This window comes from Eublepharis macularius, chromosome 1 (assembly GCF_028583425.1).
Source record: "Eublepharis macularius isolate TG4126 chromosome 1, MPM_Emac_v1.0, whole genome shotgun sequence".
In the NCBI taxonomy this organism is placed as follows: domain Eukaryota; kingdom Metazoa; phylum Chordata; class Lepidosauria; order Squamata; family Eublepharidae; genus Eublepharis; species Eublepharis macularius.
The window spans coordinates 60,427,127-60,442,411 of record NC_072790.1 but is presented as its reverse complement, the minus strand read 5'-3'; the positions used below and the strand labels follow the sequence as shown (position 1 = coordinate 60,442,411).

Here is a 15,285-nt window from a genome sequence, read left to right as displayed (position 1 = left end):
CATTCTGTCACATATCTATAGCTCACACCACATGTCAAATCCACATGATATCTGTTGCAGCTGCTGGACATTACCCATTTCCCCAGTGTCTGTTGGCTTTTTCCAGGTAATCCTTCAACAAAACTGAAGGCAAGAATGGATCCCACTCAGCAGTGCAGTGTGACTGAGAGCAAAGATTATAGCATGACCCAACAGCCATTGTAACCGGTGTGGATCCGGCTATGCTGCTGTGGGAATGCCAGCCCTCTTTTATAAAGCTTGGCCCTGGTGCTGCTAATGCAAGCTGCTTAACAGGCAGTTGTTCAATTAACAAAGCCATACCTATCATGAATGTGCAGTGGGAAAGAAAACCAATAAATATTTGGATTATTTCACAGGTGTGTTTCTGTGTTAATGAGATTTTACAGAAAGGGATATTTATCTATTCACTGATCACTACTAACATAAGCTAATTTCAGAATGAGACTGCTGCTAGGAAAAGACTACAGGGCAATTAGGGTGGCTAGGGAGACCTCCCAGCCCAGGCTCCACTGTTCTCACAGCTGCTCAGTGCTACACACACCTACATTATCTCTCACTGGTAGCTAGCACTTGTCTGGCATTTATATTGGCAATGAGTTCTTTAAGGTTCATAGCCCTACAGATTATTTATTTATTTGTTGATATCATTTATAGTCTGACTTTCTCACTAAGAATGAAGGCGGATTACACAGTGTGAGTCAGTTCAGTTAATATCAAAGACATTTCAATAAACATGCAATAAGGTATATACATGCAAATTTGCAAAGATTTTTTTAAAAACCAACAAATTAAATATAAAGCTGAAAAAATGTTGAAACACAGCATAAGCAGTTCCATGGCTGACATATTAAACAACATAGGAGCTACTCACTAGGCTCATACTCATAGCAATAGTACTGAAGTCTGTGGTCTTTCAAAGTATACAACAGTAGTAGTAAAGTCTGTGGTCCCTCCTTAACCCTTTAAAGTACAGCCGTCAGTTTTACATCATTTCTAGAAGGCCAAGAGAGTGGGAGCTTTCCTAACTTCTTCAGGTAGACCATTCCATAAAGTGAGGGCCACCACAGAGAATGCATATATATGGGCAGCTGTTGGTTTTGCCCATGACACCTGCAGAAGGCCCTGTTCAGATGAGTGAAGCTGCTGTGGTGGAATACAGGGGGATAGGTGGTCCTGTAGATATGCTGAACCAAGGCCATGTAGAGCTTTGTATGTGATAGCCAATACTTTGAATTTGGCTCAGTAACTCGACTGACTGTAGAAAGGAGTGACTGTAGAAAGGGACTAATATTAATGGTCCTCCTAACTCCCTATAGTAGCTGAGCTGCAGCTTTCTGTACCAACTGGAGTCTCTAACTTAGAGGGGAGACCTATGTATAGTGCATTACAGTAGTCAAGTCAAGTAGTCAAGCATGTCAAGGTAGGGGACCATCTTCCAGGCTAGACTGAGTATGTGGAAAGCATTTATTGCAGCTGCTTTAATTGGCTTTTCTAGCTGTAGCGCTGGATCCAGTATAACCCCCTAGGCTCTTAAGTCTTAACTGAGTCTGCAAGGGTCAGACAAACTCTACTGCATCCCATGGCGATTTGGATAGTGAGATATAGAGCTGAGTGTCATCTGCATATTGATGGCTTTCAATTCCATAGCTACTAATTTCTCCTACAGACTTTACATAGAGGTTAAATAACATAGGGTATAAGATTGCACCCAGCAAGATAATTCCCATTCTGCAGATAGCTGGTCCACAACAGCTACCCTTTGAGTCCATTCTATGAGAAATGATTTAAACCAGTCTAAGGCCCATCCCTTGATACTCACATCTGCCTCCAGGCACCTCAAGTAATTTAATTTAATTTAATTTAATTTAATTTAATTTATTGTATTTATATTCCGCGCTCCCTGCTTTCGCAGGCTCAGGGCTCAACAAGATAACATGGTCTACTGTATCAAAGGCTGCAGTTAAGTCCAGGAGGAGCAAGAAAGAAGCATGGCTATTGTCCATGTTCAGGTGGAGATCATCAGCTATTGCCACCAGAGCAGTCTCCATTCCATAGCCCAGACTGAATCCCAACTGAAATAGGGCCACAGCACCAGAGTTATTCAAGACTGAAGTTGGTCAGCTCTCTCAATCACTTTGCCCACAAAGGGCAGATTAGAGACACGGTGGTAATTGACCATGTCATTTTTTTTTGTCTAGAATGGTTTTTAACGAAGTGGGCAGATAACCACTTGTTTGAGTTGTCGAGGAAAGGTGCCCTGAGTTAGTGACTGATTTATGATAGACCTCAAGGGCTCATTTATGTGATCTTTACATGATTTTAGCAGCCAAGATGGGCTAGGATCCACTGTACATATAGTGGCCTTTCTAGTTGCAAGGATCCTGTCAATATTCATAGTTGTAACTGGTTCAATGTGGTCTATATGTGGACCAGACTGGGTATTATGCATTTCTTCAACATCACCTGTATTACAGATGGCATCCAGATCAGAAAGCATCTGTGCTATTTTTTCCGCAAAAAAACTCTGCAGAGGCATCACAGCTAATTGTTCTTGAGACTGCAAAGACTCAGATTTAGGATTCAGAAGATGACAAGATAGGTTGAATAATTGGGATGGACATGAACTGATATTGATCTCTCTGCTGCTTCCAATGGACTCTGTAGCATGCTTTATCCGTTTCAGTGTGTTTTTTCTGCCAGCGTCTTCCTAGACATCTTCCAGCCCTCTGTAGGACACTGGGCTCCATGGTAAACTTTGGAGCAGGCTTCCATGACAAGGGAGGGAAAGGTTGATGAGGAGTAGTGTTGTCAATAGCTTTGAGGGGCTTCACATTCCATGCTCCTATGGCATCCTCAATGGAGTATGTGTTTGAAATCCTAAGATCCCCAAGGGCATTTTGGAAACTAGAAAGGATCCATGAGCCTTTGTGAACCATTTTAAGGAGTCCTTAAATGACACCATATTCACTTTGCCTTCAGTAGATAATGGTCAGATCATGGTTCAGGACATATCTCCAACCATAAAACGGGACCCTCCTTCAAAGCCTCAGTGCAAAATATTAAGTCTAAGGTTTGACCTCTTTTATGTGTGGGGCCTGGCACTATTAGAGAGAGGCCCAGAGCCACCCAGGAAGCTATAAAATCCTAGGCTGGCCCTACTGTGGAGTATTAAGCATGGATGTTGAAGTTCCCCAGAACAATCAGTCTAGGTGTCTTCAACACCACATCTGAAATCATCTCTGCCATTTCAAAAAGGGTACTTAGTGGGGAGCTAGGTAGTCGGTAGACAAGCAGAACACCTAATCTATCTCTAGTCCCAATGAAAGGAGCATACAGTCAATGCCAGCTATAGCTTGTACTGGAAGTCTGCAAAAGTTGAAGGACTCACGAAAGATAATAGCAACCCCTTCTCCCCAGCTACCATGGCAAGGTTGGTGTACGATCACATAGTCAGGAGATGTTAGTTGGGACAGGCACACTATATCATTTTCCTCCAACAATGTCTCTGTTATGCAAGCTAGATCTACTTCCTCTTCCTGCAACATCCCAGTAAGGCATGCAGTCTTGTTCCTTATGGATCTGGTATTGCATAAGATTGGTGCCACCAGTGGGGGAGGTAGTGGCCCTTGCATTGTCAACGCTTACAATTCCAGAAAGGTTAGATAAGCAGTGAAAAAATTTGCATGGTACAGGCCACCTTTTATAGATCTCATACTCATATCTACCAGCCCCATCTGCACAGCAATAGTACATTCACCATACATCATGCACAATGTAGATAAAGCTCAAAGGTACACCCCCCAATAGCTATATATTCACATATTCAACATGTTATTGGCCATAATGGCTTACACAATGCTCCAGGGCTGCAGTCATGGTATAATGATATAGGCATTGTCTCATAGGCAACATTTCCATGCCAGCTGATATTGATAATCAGGCATGTCAATGATGGGGCTCCCTAGCTGTGTACCCCAGGCTAAGAACCGCTGCCAAGACTCCTTGTGCTCTCACTCTTCAGCTTGGTCCAAGAGGCTTGCATCTCTGGTGCAAGCCTCTGTTAAATGCTGTCCCAAGAGCCAATACCTGAAACAACAATGTGAAGTGATTTCTTCCTACCTCTCCAGGGTGTGGTGTGTGAAAATTGCTTTCAGCTGAGCCCTAGGCCCAGATCAAAGATACAGCCTCCATGTAGTCTCCCTAGAATGGGTTCTGCTTGCATGCAATTCTGGGATGATTGGAAAGAAGCAGTGATGACCCAACTGTTCGAATCAAGAAAATAGACAGGATGGGAAAGCACTAATTAAAATGCATGGAGTCTGTGTGTCTAACTAAACATTACACTTTTTCCAGTCAGCCCTGAATCCTGTCAAACAAGATGTATCTTGCAAGTTCCATGTATAATTTGCAGGTGCATGGGTTTGGATTGGTACCGCAGAGCAGAAGAACAGTAGACTTAAGCCTTTCCCCTATGCATTTTCCCATCCTGAAGAGCCCTAGAGAGTAGCTTTTTTACACCATTGGGGGTACTTGTGTATACTGATGAGTTAAACATATGTTTCTTCAAAGGGGAAAGTAGTGGCCCCCCATGACCTTTTCAGGTCAGGAAAATAATACAAGGGTGAAGATTTATGTCTCCACTCCCCATGCATCTGGGTGCCAGTCTGAACTTTCAGTGCACACACCTGTGAATTATAACATGGAACTTGCAGTGCTTATCTGGCTAGTACCCAGAAACAGTGTAATGTGCCGTTACTACTTAATAGCAGCCCTTCCACCTATGGGATGCATCCCCAGCAATTGGGTCTGACAGTCTCACATGTATGTTCCAGGCCTCTCTTGCAGCTAACCTCATATAAGCCATCAAAGTGGTCCCATCAGCTATGCTAAGCATGTACTGTTTCACAGTACTATTCATGCCTTTGTCTGCCATCTTTCCTGCCCTGATATATATTGCTGGTTTTGAAATATGGCCAATGGATTGGGCTGCAAGGCTGAGCCTGGCAATCAGCGGTAGGGTTGGGAGGGTGAGGACATAGCAGGGAGAGTGATGTGACAATGGGTTGTTTTAGAAATGGCCAGAAATTCTACGATAAAACTATGGATTTACTATACATATGGTTTTACCATAGAGTTTCCAGCAATTCCTAGAGCTACCAATCGTTGCTTCTGGATTGAACCTGGACGTGATATATCAGTGCAGAGGCCTACAGCATTTTTAATGCCACCAATGCTTGGAGCAGTGGCGGGCAACAGAGGCAATTGGTGGTAGGCAGTAGCAGAAGGCCTGGTAAAAGTACCAATGGAGGATTATAATGGTCTGTTACTTGTCTTTTTTGTATGAGTTGGACTGTATGGTTGGAGGAATGCTCTGCGGTATCCAAATTGTGTTGTCCAGCCTCTTCCTTGTATTTTGCTGCAGATAGGATTGTTGGTGGTCAAAAAATTATTTATTCCTACCTTGCCTCTTGTGGGGCTCAAGCTACAAATTCCTCTCTCCCTCTTCAGCATTTTCCAGCATCATTGGGGCACCAGTGTAGCAGGATCTTAAGGTTCGGTTATTAAAGTCCTGAACTGTCTCCAATTGCCCTGCAAGACTCAAGAAATCTTGCGTTATTAATCTTTAAATGTTATTCATAACCAGCTTGAATGATCTAAATGTGATTATGTGGTATAGCATTTTCCCTGTGGTTAGTTAAAATTGTTTTCTTTATGTGAATATGTCTATTACTCAGAGGCAACAGCTGCATTTTATCTCTCTACCTACTTTCCATATTGCTCTTTTAAAATTCAGTTGCATTAGAAATGATTTCGCCCATTAATCATTGCCCTTACCTAGGGACACAAGGAGTGTACACATGTATTATTCAACCTGGATGGTATTTCTTTTAAAGTTACCAGCTATTGATGCAATAATTAAGTCTCCAAGAAGAACAGGTTTACAGATACAGAGTATAAAATCCTCAAATACAATTGATCACTGCTCTGTGGCATATGGTCACATTTGAATATGATTTGGTTATATAATGATTTTTTTTATATTCGTACCTGCCAACAATACTACATTGATGGAAATGTTTGAGTTTCATTCAAATAATCTTTGCTTGTTATTCCCTTCCTTCCAATTGTAAATATCTGCTCTGTGTACAAAGGAGAGTGGATGGCTCTGGGCACATTTTAACTCAATTCCTAAAACGTATCACATTTGTCATTTTGAACCATGAATCAGCACAGCAAAGTTAATAACCAACTGGAAACTGGACTTTTATTATTTTTTTTAATGGCATAGCTTTTATAAAAAATAAGTTTAAAAAACTTAGATTGATTTTTTCACATTTTTTAAAGCTATGTACTCAATTCACAGTGTTTACATGATCTGGAAACAGGTAATGCTTGCTATTTGGAGTTATATACTTCTTTGAAATTGAGTGGAAGGAAAGGAGATGGCATATTTTGAAAGATTATCAGTAATAGCTTGCACTTGGCTGCTGTAACACAAGCACTTGCACTGTTGAAAGCTAGTCCTAATCAGGGCTTTTTTTCTGGGAAAAGAGGTGGTGGAACTCAGTGGGTTGCCCTTGGAGAAAATGGTCACATGGCTGGTGGCCCCGCCCCCTGATCTCCAGACAGAGGGGAGTTTAGATTGCCCTCTGTGCAATCTCCGTCTTTCTGTTCATGGATCCAAGCCAATGTATTGATTTCCTGTTGGTCACAAATAGTCATGGACACGAACCAAAAAAACCCCGAACCACGTGATTCATGGTTTGTAGCAAGGCTTTTTTTCAGCAGGAACACGGTGGAACGGAGTTCCAGAACCTCTTGAAAATGGTCACATGGCTGGTGGCCCCGCCCCCTGATCTCCAGACAGAGGGGAGTTGAGATTGCCCTCCACGCCGCTCAGTGGCACAGAGGGCAATCTCAACTCCCCTCTGTCTGGAGATCAGGGGGTGGGGCCACCAGCCATGTGACCATTTTCTCCAAGGGCAACCCACTGAGTTCTACCACCTCTTTTCCCAGAAAAAAAGCCCTGATTTGCAGCATTCTACAAATCATGAACCATGAATTTCCTACCTTTTCCCAGTTTGGGAACTGGTTTGTGGTTCACGGTTAATGCATTTCAACTGCCCCACACCGGCTGCTGAAGCCAGTGTGGGGCATTTGAAACAGACAGCCCCTTTCTCCTGCTGCCAGAGCGGCAGGAGAAAGGGGCTGTCAGTTTCGCAGCCCCCACACTGGGTTCAGTCGCAGGGTCTGTGAAACTTACAGCCTCTTTCTCCTGCTGCCAGAGCGGCAGGAGAAAGGGGCTGTCAGTTTCACAGACCCCACACTTGAACCGATGTGGGGGCTGTAAAACTGACAGCTCGGGTAGCAAGAAAAGAGGCTGTCAGTTTCACAGACCCCGCACTGGTTCCTGCAGGAGGGCTGTGAAACTGACAGCCTCTTTCTTCTGCTGCCTGGGCTGTCAGTTTCCATTACCATTACCATTTAAGAATACCTTTATTTGCATAACAATGTGAACATGCACAGTCAGCAGGAAGACAAGACCACCATTACCTGAATATTTAAACCAATCCTCTCTGGAACCAGTGTGGGGACTGTAGAACTGACAGCCCGGGCAGCAGGAGTTTTAAAGGACATTGTTCTAAGAGCAGCTAGATTTTTCAGATATCTTTTAACTTTCATGGAAAGTTAAAAGATATCTGACACAAATAAAGTTCAAAATGAAATCAGACATCACCTTTATGATCTTTAAAATGGAAATTCTATTCAATGAAAAAAATATTAATTCATTGTCTATGTTTCTTTTTTACTGCTCTGCTGCAGTGTGTGTATATATGTGTGTTAACGGTCAGCTTTATTAGTATACAAAGGGCTGAGATTAAGGCCAAATTATCTCCTGTAAATATTTTAAAACTGTTCTTTTCAACACTGTTATGATGGATACTCATAATGAGGTTTACATTGATGGATATGTATGTGATTGTAGAAATGAGATTATACAGACTTGGTTCCATACCATATTTTAGTGGCATTAGATGACCAAGGTTATATAACTTCAGACTGCAATTCCCCCTCTTTTGAAATACAAAATATTCCAATTGTTGACAAAATACTGCCAATCACTTGCATGCTGTAACTGTGGACTGAGTAAATAATAATGATGATGATGATGATAATGATAATGATAATAACATTAGATTTATATTCCGCCCTTCAGGACAACTTAACATCCACTCAGAGTGGTTTGCAAAGTATGCTATTATTATCCCCACAACAATCACCTTGTGAGGTGGGTGGGGCTGAGAGAGCTCTGGAAGAACTGTTCCAGGTTTGTCCACATCTTTTTTGAAGTAAGGCCTCCAGAACTGTACACAATACTCCAGGTGGGGCCTGACCAATATGGTATATAGGAGACAATGACATACTGTAATTGGGATGTTATGCTGTTGTTGATACAGCCCAAGGCTGCATTTGTCTCTTTACTGCTGCATCATAATGACTGCTCATATTTAGCTTCCCATCCACCTGTATCCCAAAATCTTGTTCACTTGCTGCTGTTCTAACCTGACTTTTGCTTCTACATGAAACTCATGTTTTGGTAAGCTGATTTTCATCTATCATTCTCTCTTTCATTGTAATTGCTGTTTATTATTTTGTAGCACCATCAATGAGCATGACATTAAAAAAAAATACAACAATATGTCTCCCTGACCAGAGGAACTCATAATCTGGAATTTGACATAAAAAAGATAGAAGAAGGGAAAGAAGGGTGTGGAGGTAGGGATGAACAGGGGAGACAAGGTGCAGAGCATAGGTTGCATAAAGTAATGGCTTGAATCCAGAGAACTATGAGCAGAATGATTTTCATGTAACCAGGCTTCCCATTGGAGCCCTTTATGAGAGGCAGAAAGCTGCTTCTCAGAGTTTGGAGAGCCCTCCGACATAGCATGCATGGGGTAGAGGTGGGACTAGAGATGGGCACAAATCAAATTACGACCCAAAAAAATGCACGAACCAGGCCAGTTCATGGAAGCTCATTTCCACTAACTTCCACGAAATGGTCTACTGGTTCATTTGGGTTGTATTAAAGGGGCAGTTTAAATGGCCATTTCCCCAGGGAAATTGCCATATAAACTTTTCCTGCCACTTGCAAGCAGCAGGACCCTTTAAACTGCCCAAACTCCTAGCTCCCGCCCCCACGGCAGCCATTTCAGGGGCGGGAAGGCTATTTTCAACTTCCTCTCCTGCCCTGCGGGCCCACGCGGTGGCGGAAGAGGCCAAAAATTGCCTTCCCACCCCTCACAGGAGGAGGGGGAGAACGCTGCAGGCCTGTAGGGCAAGGTAAGTGTGGGGCTGGGGTTTGGACAGTATTGCAAGGCAGGAAAGGGCTCTTTAAACTGTCAAATGCCCGTTTTCCTGCCGCTGCTAAGTGGTTCATGAAAACTTATGAACCACGAACCTCATGGTTCATTTTTTTTGTGGTTCGTGCCCATCTCTAGGTGGGACTACAGCTGAGGGATAGGTTAGCAAAGTCATGATGCAGACACACTTTTTATGAAAGCAAACTTGCCATTTGCCAGCTTCTGGTGGGCATTAGTCCTACTAAATGGCTCTCCCACCCCTTGCCCCTGCTGGCTGGGTTTTCTACCCAACTTTGTTTTCATAGCAGTAGAAGAAAGATGGGGCAGAAAAGACAGTGTATGATGAGCCGACATCACGTCTGCCCCTTGCCTCACCCCAAAGTTTGGGGTGATGAATAGTTCTCTTTTTTAATCTCTATTTTTTCATTGTTAAAAATAAATAATTATCTATATGCAATATATCTTTTATATTTTGTTCCTGATATGATAGCATATATCATTCTCTTACTCTTTGCATGTGGAGATTTTGTTTTGGATTATATTTTTGGGTACTTGGAAAATCCTAAAACATTAATCTGCAACAAAACTTTTTTAAAGGTGAATGTTTTTCTCTGTATATATTTTTATTACTCTGTACCATGGGGAAAAATCATCAGCACTTACATTTCTCAAATTATATACTACAGTGATTATTATATCATCTTGACCAGACATATAATATACTGCAAAACACACTCAGTAACTAATATATACTTTTCTAATTATATTAGGTCATAAAGCTTGCCTTTGAAGAATTTGAACTGGAAAGAGGGTATGACACACTTACTGTAGGAGATGCTGGGAAGGTGGGAGATACCAGAACAGTGTTGTATGTGTAAGTACCTGATTTAATATTTAGCTCTACATTTCCTTCCTTTTTTTCTTTTTAGATCACATGCCTTGAAAAAGGTTTCTCTGTCTCTCTAGCTAAGTTACAGATGAGCAATAATTTTATTTAAAAATTATAGAAAAGCAGAATCATTTCATTTTATAAAATAACCTGGAAAATATAAATTTAGACCAATAGAAGGCAGTCTGCATTTGTAGTCCATAATTCTATGGATTACATCTTTTGAGTGGGTTAAGATGCCTCTTTCTTTTTGTCTTGGAGGTACATTTCAATCATTGTAGATGACTCTAAGTGGAGATATGTTTGGGTACATACAGATGTCTATCATTTAAGCAGTGACCCAGCTCTGGAAGCTCACTCATCTACTTTTCTTGAGGTGGACATGTCCGGGGTCTGGGTCCCAGCCCCCAGACTTGGTAGGAGGGAACAGCGGGTCAGCCGGGCTGACGGGCAAACAGAGGGGGCAGCCAGCAGACAGCAGGTCAACTGGTCAGCCAGCTGACAGCAGGTCAACCAGTCTGACTGGCAGGCAGAGGGGGCAGCTGGGGTACAGCAGGTCAACCCCTCCCACAGGCAAATGGAGCCAGAACCTGCCAGTGCCAGGGGCAAGGGGCAAAAGCCCAGGGCCTCAGGAGGCAGAGGGAGACAGAGAGAGGCCAGCAAGTCCCACTCCCCTAGGAAGGGAAAGGGGGCTAGGCAAGGTGGAAGGGGGCAAGGGCAGAGGGACTGGGAGCCCAGCAGTCACCCACCCAAAGACCTTACCTGAGGAGGAGAAGCAGCAGCAGCCCCAACAACCCAAAGCCATGCCCCAGCTAGGAAATAGTAGCCTGGCCCAGGAGTTGCCAGAAGCCAAGCCACTCCAGGTGGGGCTATTGGAGGCACTCTGCAGGAAGCCCTGGGCAACCAGCCAAGGAGCCGCAGCTGGACCCACCTTCAGCCATCAGCTCTGCCAGGGAGGCTGGGCTGCTAGCCGGGGGACTGCAGCTGGACATGCCTTCAGCAATCAGCCAAGGCAGGGAGGCTGGGCAGCCAGAGAACAAGGCACAGCTGGTGCTGGTCAGTGGGGCCAGATCAGCTACCCCAGCTGCAACTGCTTGGTGCAGCCCAAGGCCAGGCTGGAAGAGGGGTGGGGCAGTAGAAGGAAGCCCTATAAAAGCTGGCTGGGAAGAGCCCTGTGGTGGTGGGTGTGAGTGAGGAGTGATGATGTGGAGTGAGAGCAGTAAGATGCAAGGGTGGAGGCTTGGAGGAGAGTTCTGGAAGGAGGAGATGAAGGAGGACGCAGAGGGTAATCAGGCCAGGTTGAGCAGGCCAGCGAGTGGACTGAGAGGGAGTCTGGGTGAGGTATACCGCCCCTCCTTCCACAGAGCAGGGTCCTGCAGAATCCCTGGCCCCCCTGTGATGTCAGGAGCAGACTGCCCAGTGCCACGCCCAGCGGCAGCGGCGGCAAGCCCTGACAAGTTGGTGGCCCGTACGGGGAGAGACGTTCCGACGCAGGCGCCAGTCAAGGGGCGGCCTCCCAAGGCTGCTGCCCCAGCGGAGCTCGGACCGTGGCTGGAGGAACGCCAGGATAGGATGTGGGGAAAGCTGGAGGCAGCCTACCCAGCTGCTCCAGTGGAACTAGCACAGACAGCGGAGCTGCAGATGCAAGCTGGCGCGCTCACTGAGGCCTTGCCAAGGGTTTGCGCCCTCGTTTGGGAAAATAACCCACCGCCTGGCAAGCAGGTGCAGAGTCTATGCGCCACCGTGAAGATAGGCCGGCTGATCCTACAAGCCCTGTTGGACTCTGGGAGTGCAGTCTCAGCAATTCGGCCCCAGCTCCTCCCAGCTGCCACCCCAGTGCACCGCTGGATCCCGGTGACGGATGTGATGGGCCGCACCCAGCCGTACCCTACGGCCCTAATCACGATAGAGTACCTAGGGGTCCGCCACCAAATGGAAGTTGCCCAGTTAGCTCACCTACCCGTACCAATACTGCTGGGAAGAGATGCCCCGGGGTTCTTCAGGCTCCTCCAGCAGGCAGCGGAGAAATTGGGAAGAGACACCCCAGGGATCGCCGGGTCGCGGCTGAAGGCGGCAGGGGAATTGACAGACCCACAAGTTGCCACCGCTCTGCAAGTGGAGGAGGCCAACGACCCGGGAGAGGGTCCCTCCACCAGACCAGGGGCAGAACCACGGACTGGAGACCCAGTTGGAACCCTGGCAGACCGCCCATTCCGTGATGCTCAAGGGGCAGATGAGTCATTGCAGCGCTTGCGAGAGACAGCCGCTCGGGAGGAGGAGCAAGTGCGGGATGAACGGAGGTCCCAACGGCTCCCTCGCATCGAGAAGCAAGGAGGGGTTTGGGTGCGCCTAGCTCGTGCCCCAAATGGCCAGGGGGAGGTCCGCCAACTACTTGTGCCAGCAGCCTATCGGGCAGAAGTCCTCCGCACGGCCCATGAGCACGCTTGGGCCGGGCACCTGGGGCACCACAAGACCCTGAGGAAGGTTCTTGAGCAATTCTTCTGGCCCTCCGTGAATGCAGACGTGAAGGCCCACTGCCGCTCGTGTCCCACCTGCCAGCGGGTGGCAGCCCGCCGCCCGCCGAAGGCCCCCCTCTCCCCGCTGCCCGTCATGGAGACGCCCTTCCAACGCATCGCAATGGACTTCATCGGACCGCTGCCACGCACACCCCGGGGCCATCGCTTTGCCCTGGTGATTGTGGACTATGCCACGCGGTTCCCTGAGGTCATCCCGCTGAAGACCATGCAGACCCCAGGGATGGTACGGGCCCTGTCCAAGTTTTTTGCGATGGTGGGGCTGCCAGATGAAATTTTGACGGATCGGGGGGGCCCGTTCCGTGCCACAGCCATGCGCCAGCTCTGCCGGAATTTGGGGATCCGGCAGGTGTTCACCTCGGCTTACCACCCTCAAACAGACGGGTTGGCAGAGCGGCTGAACCAGACCGTCAAGGAGGCCCTGAAGAAGATGACGCGGGACAAGCCTCACCAGTGGGACTTGTACATCGACCCGCTCATGTTCGCCCTCCGGGAGACCACGCAGGCCTCCACCGGCTTCAGCCCATTCGAGCTGCTATATGGGCGTAAGCCAAGGGGGATGCTCTCCCGGCTGACGGAACGCTGGGGGCCCCGGGCCAGCAGCCCCGCGCCCCCCATACAGGAGTACGTGAGCCGGCTCCGTGACCGGGTGCAACAGTCCCAAGCGGAGGCAAATCGCAGACTGACTCGCACCCAGTCAAAGCAAAAGGCCGCCTATGACCGGGGTGCACGGATGAGGACTTTCCAGGCCGGAGAGAAGGTCCTCGTGCACCACTCGGTGTTCCCAAGAGAGGAAGGGGACCCATGGAGGGGTCCCTACCAGATTCGAAGGGTGCTGGGCCCCACCACCTACGAAGTCCAGTGTGGGGTTGGCCGGCGTCGGCGGAAGACCCTGCATGTGAACCTCCTAAAACAGTGGCACGAGCGCCCGAAAGAGGAGTGCGGCGTGGCTGAGGACCCACTAGAGCTCCCTGACAGTGTGCTGCCTTGGACCACTGATGCCCCGGAGTTTGAGGAGCCCAAGGTGGACCCTCAGCTCAACCCAGCTCAGAGGGCCCAGCTACAAGACCTCTGGGCTCGGATTCCCGGGGTCTTCTCCCGCAGGCCGGGCAGCACGAGCCTGATCCAACATGCCATTCCAACGGACCCGGGGCAGACAGCCCGGGCTACCTGGCGCCCCATCCCCAGGAAGCGGTGGGAGGCCGTGGAGAAGGAGACCGATGAGATGCTCAGGCTTGGGGTAATCGAGCCCTCGCGAAGCGCTTGGAGGAGCCCGATAGTTTTGGTGCCCAAGCCGGATGGGACCACCCGATTCTGCATCGACTATCGTGAACTGAATAAGGTGGCCCAGTTCGATGCTTACCCCATGCCCCGAGCAGATGTGTTGGTAGACCACCTAGGGTCTGCCCGCTACCTGTCGGCCCTAGACTTGACGAAGGGCTACTGGCAAGTGCCTGTGCGGCCAGCGGACCGGGAGAAGACAGCCTTTGCCACCCCACGAGGCCTCTTCCAGTTCAAGAAGATGCCGTTTGGTCTACACGGGGCAGCTGCCACGTTTCAGCGGCTGGTGGACCAAGTGCTGGGAGAGTGCCGGGCGTATGCAATGGCGTACATAGATGACATCATCATCTTCAGCCCGGACTGGCCCACCCACCTCCAACACTTGGAAGCTGTCATGAGGGCCCTCCAGCGAGCCGGACTACGGGCTAACCCAAAGAAGAGCCACCTGGGGTTCCAGGAACTCCAGTACCTGGGCTTTGTGGTCGGGGGAGGCCGAGTTCGCCCACCACCAGACAAGGTGGCCTCAATAGCTGATGCCCCCCAGCCCCGGACCAAGAAGCAGGTCCGACGTTTCCTGGGACTACTGGGGTATTACGGGCGGTTCATCCCCCACTTTGCCTCCCGAGCCGCCCCCCTGACAGACTGCTTAAAGAAGGGGCTGCCCAACCAAGTCCGGTGGACCCCAGCACTAGAAGCAGCTTTCAAGGACCTGCGGTCAGCCCTCTCTAATACCACAGCCCTGTGGAACCCGGACTTTGACCGACCCTTTACGCTGGCCACAGACGCTTCTGACACCGGCCTTGGGGCAGTCCTGACTCAGGAACGTGACGGAACCGACGTCCCCATCCTCTTCCTGAGTCGGAAGCTGCAGCCCGCAGAGAGGCGCTATGCAACAGTGGAGCGGGAGGCCCTAGCGGTCAAGTGGGCAGTGGGGGCCCTGCAATACTACCTGGCCAATAATCCCTTTGTCCTACTAACGGACCATGCGCCCCTGCAGTGGCTCCACCACATGAAGGCACACAACCCCCGTGTGCTGCGGTGGTACCTCTCCCTCCTCCCCTTCCGGTTCACCATCAAGTACCGCAAGGGGGCGCAGCATGTGGATGCGGACTTCATGTCCCGCATGTTTGAGTCTGACCCTGACCCCCACAACTCAAAGCTAAGCGGGGGGGTGTGTCCGGGGTCTGGGTCCCAGCCC

The 15,285-nt window shown here is 48.3% G+C and overlaps 1 protein-coding gene across 1 annotated transcript in view; it reads left to right on the top strand.

Moving 5' to 3' along the window:
* Nucleotides 1–15,285, top strand: part of CSMD1 (CUB and Sushi multiple domains 1) — a 1,321,894-nt gene that overhangs the window by 898,610 nt on the left and 407,999 nt on the right. Inside the window, exon 12 of the mRNA XM_054971211.1 lies at nt 10,154–10,257. Within this exon, the coding sequence (XP_054827186.1) occupies nt 10,154–10,257 (104 nt within the window). The remainder of the gene's footprint in view (nt 1–10,153; nt 10,258–15,285) is intronic.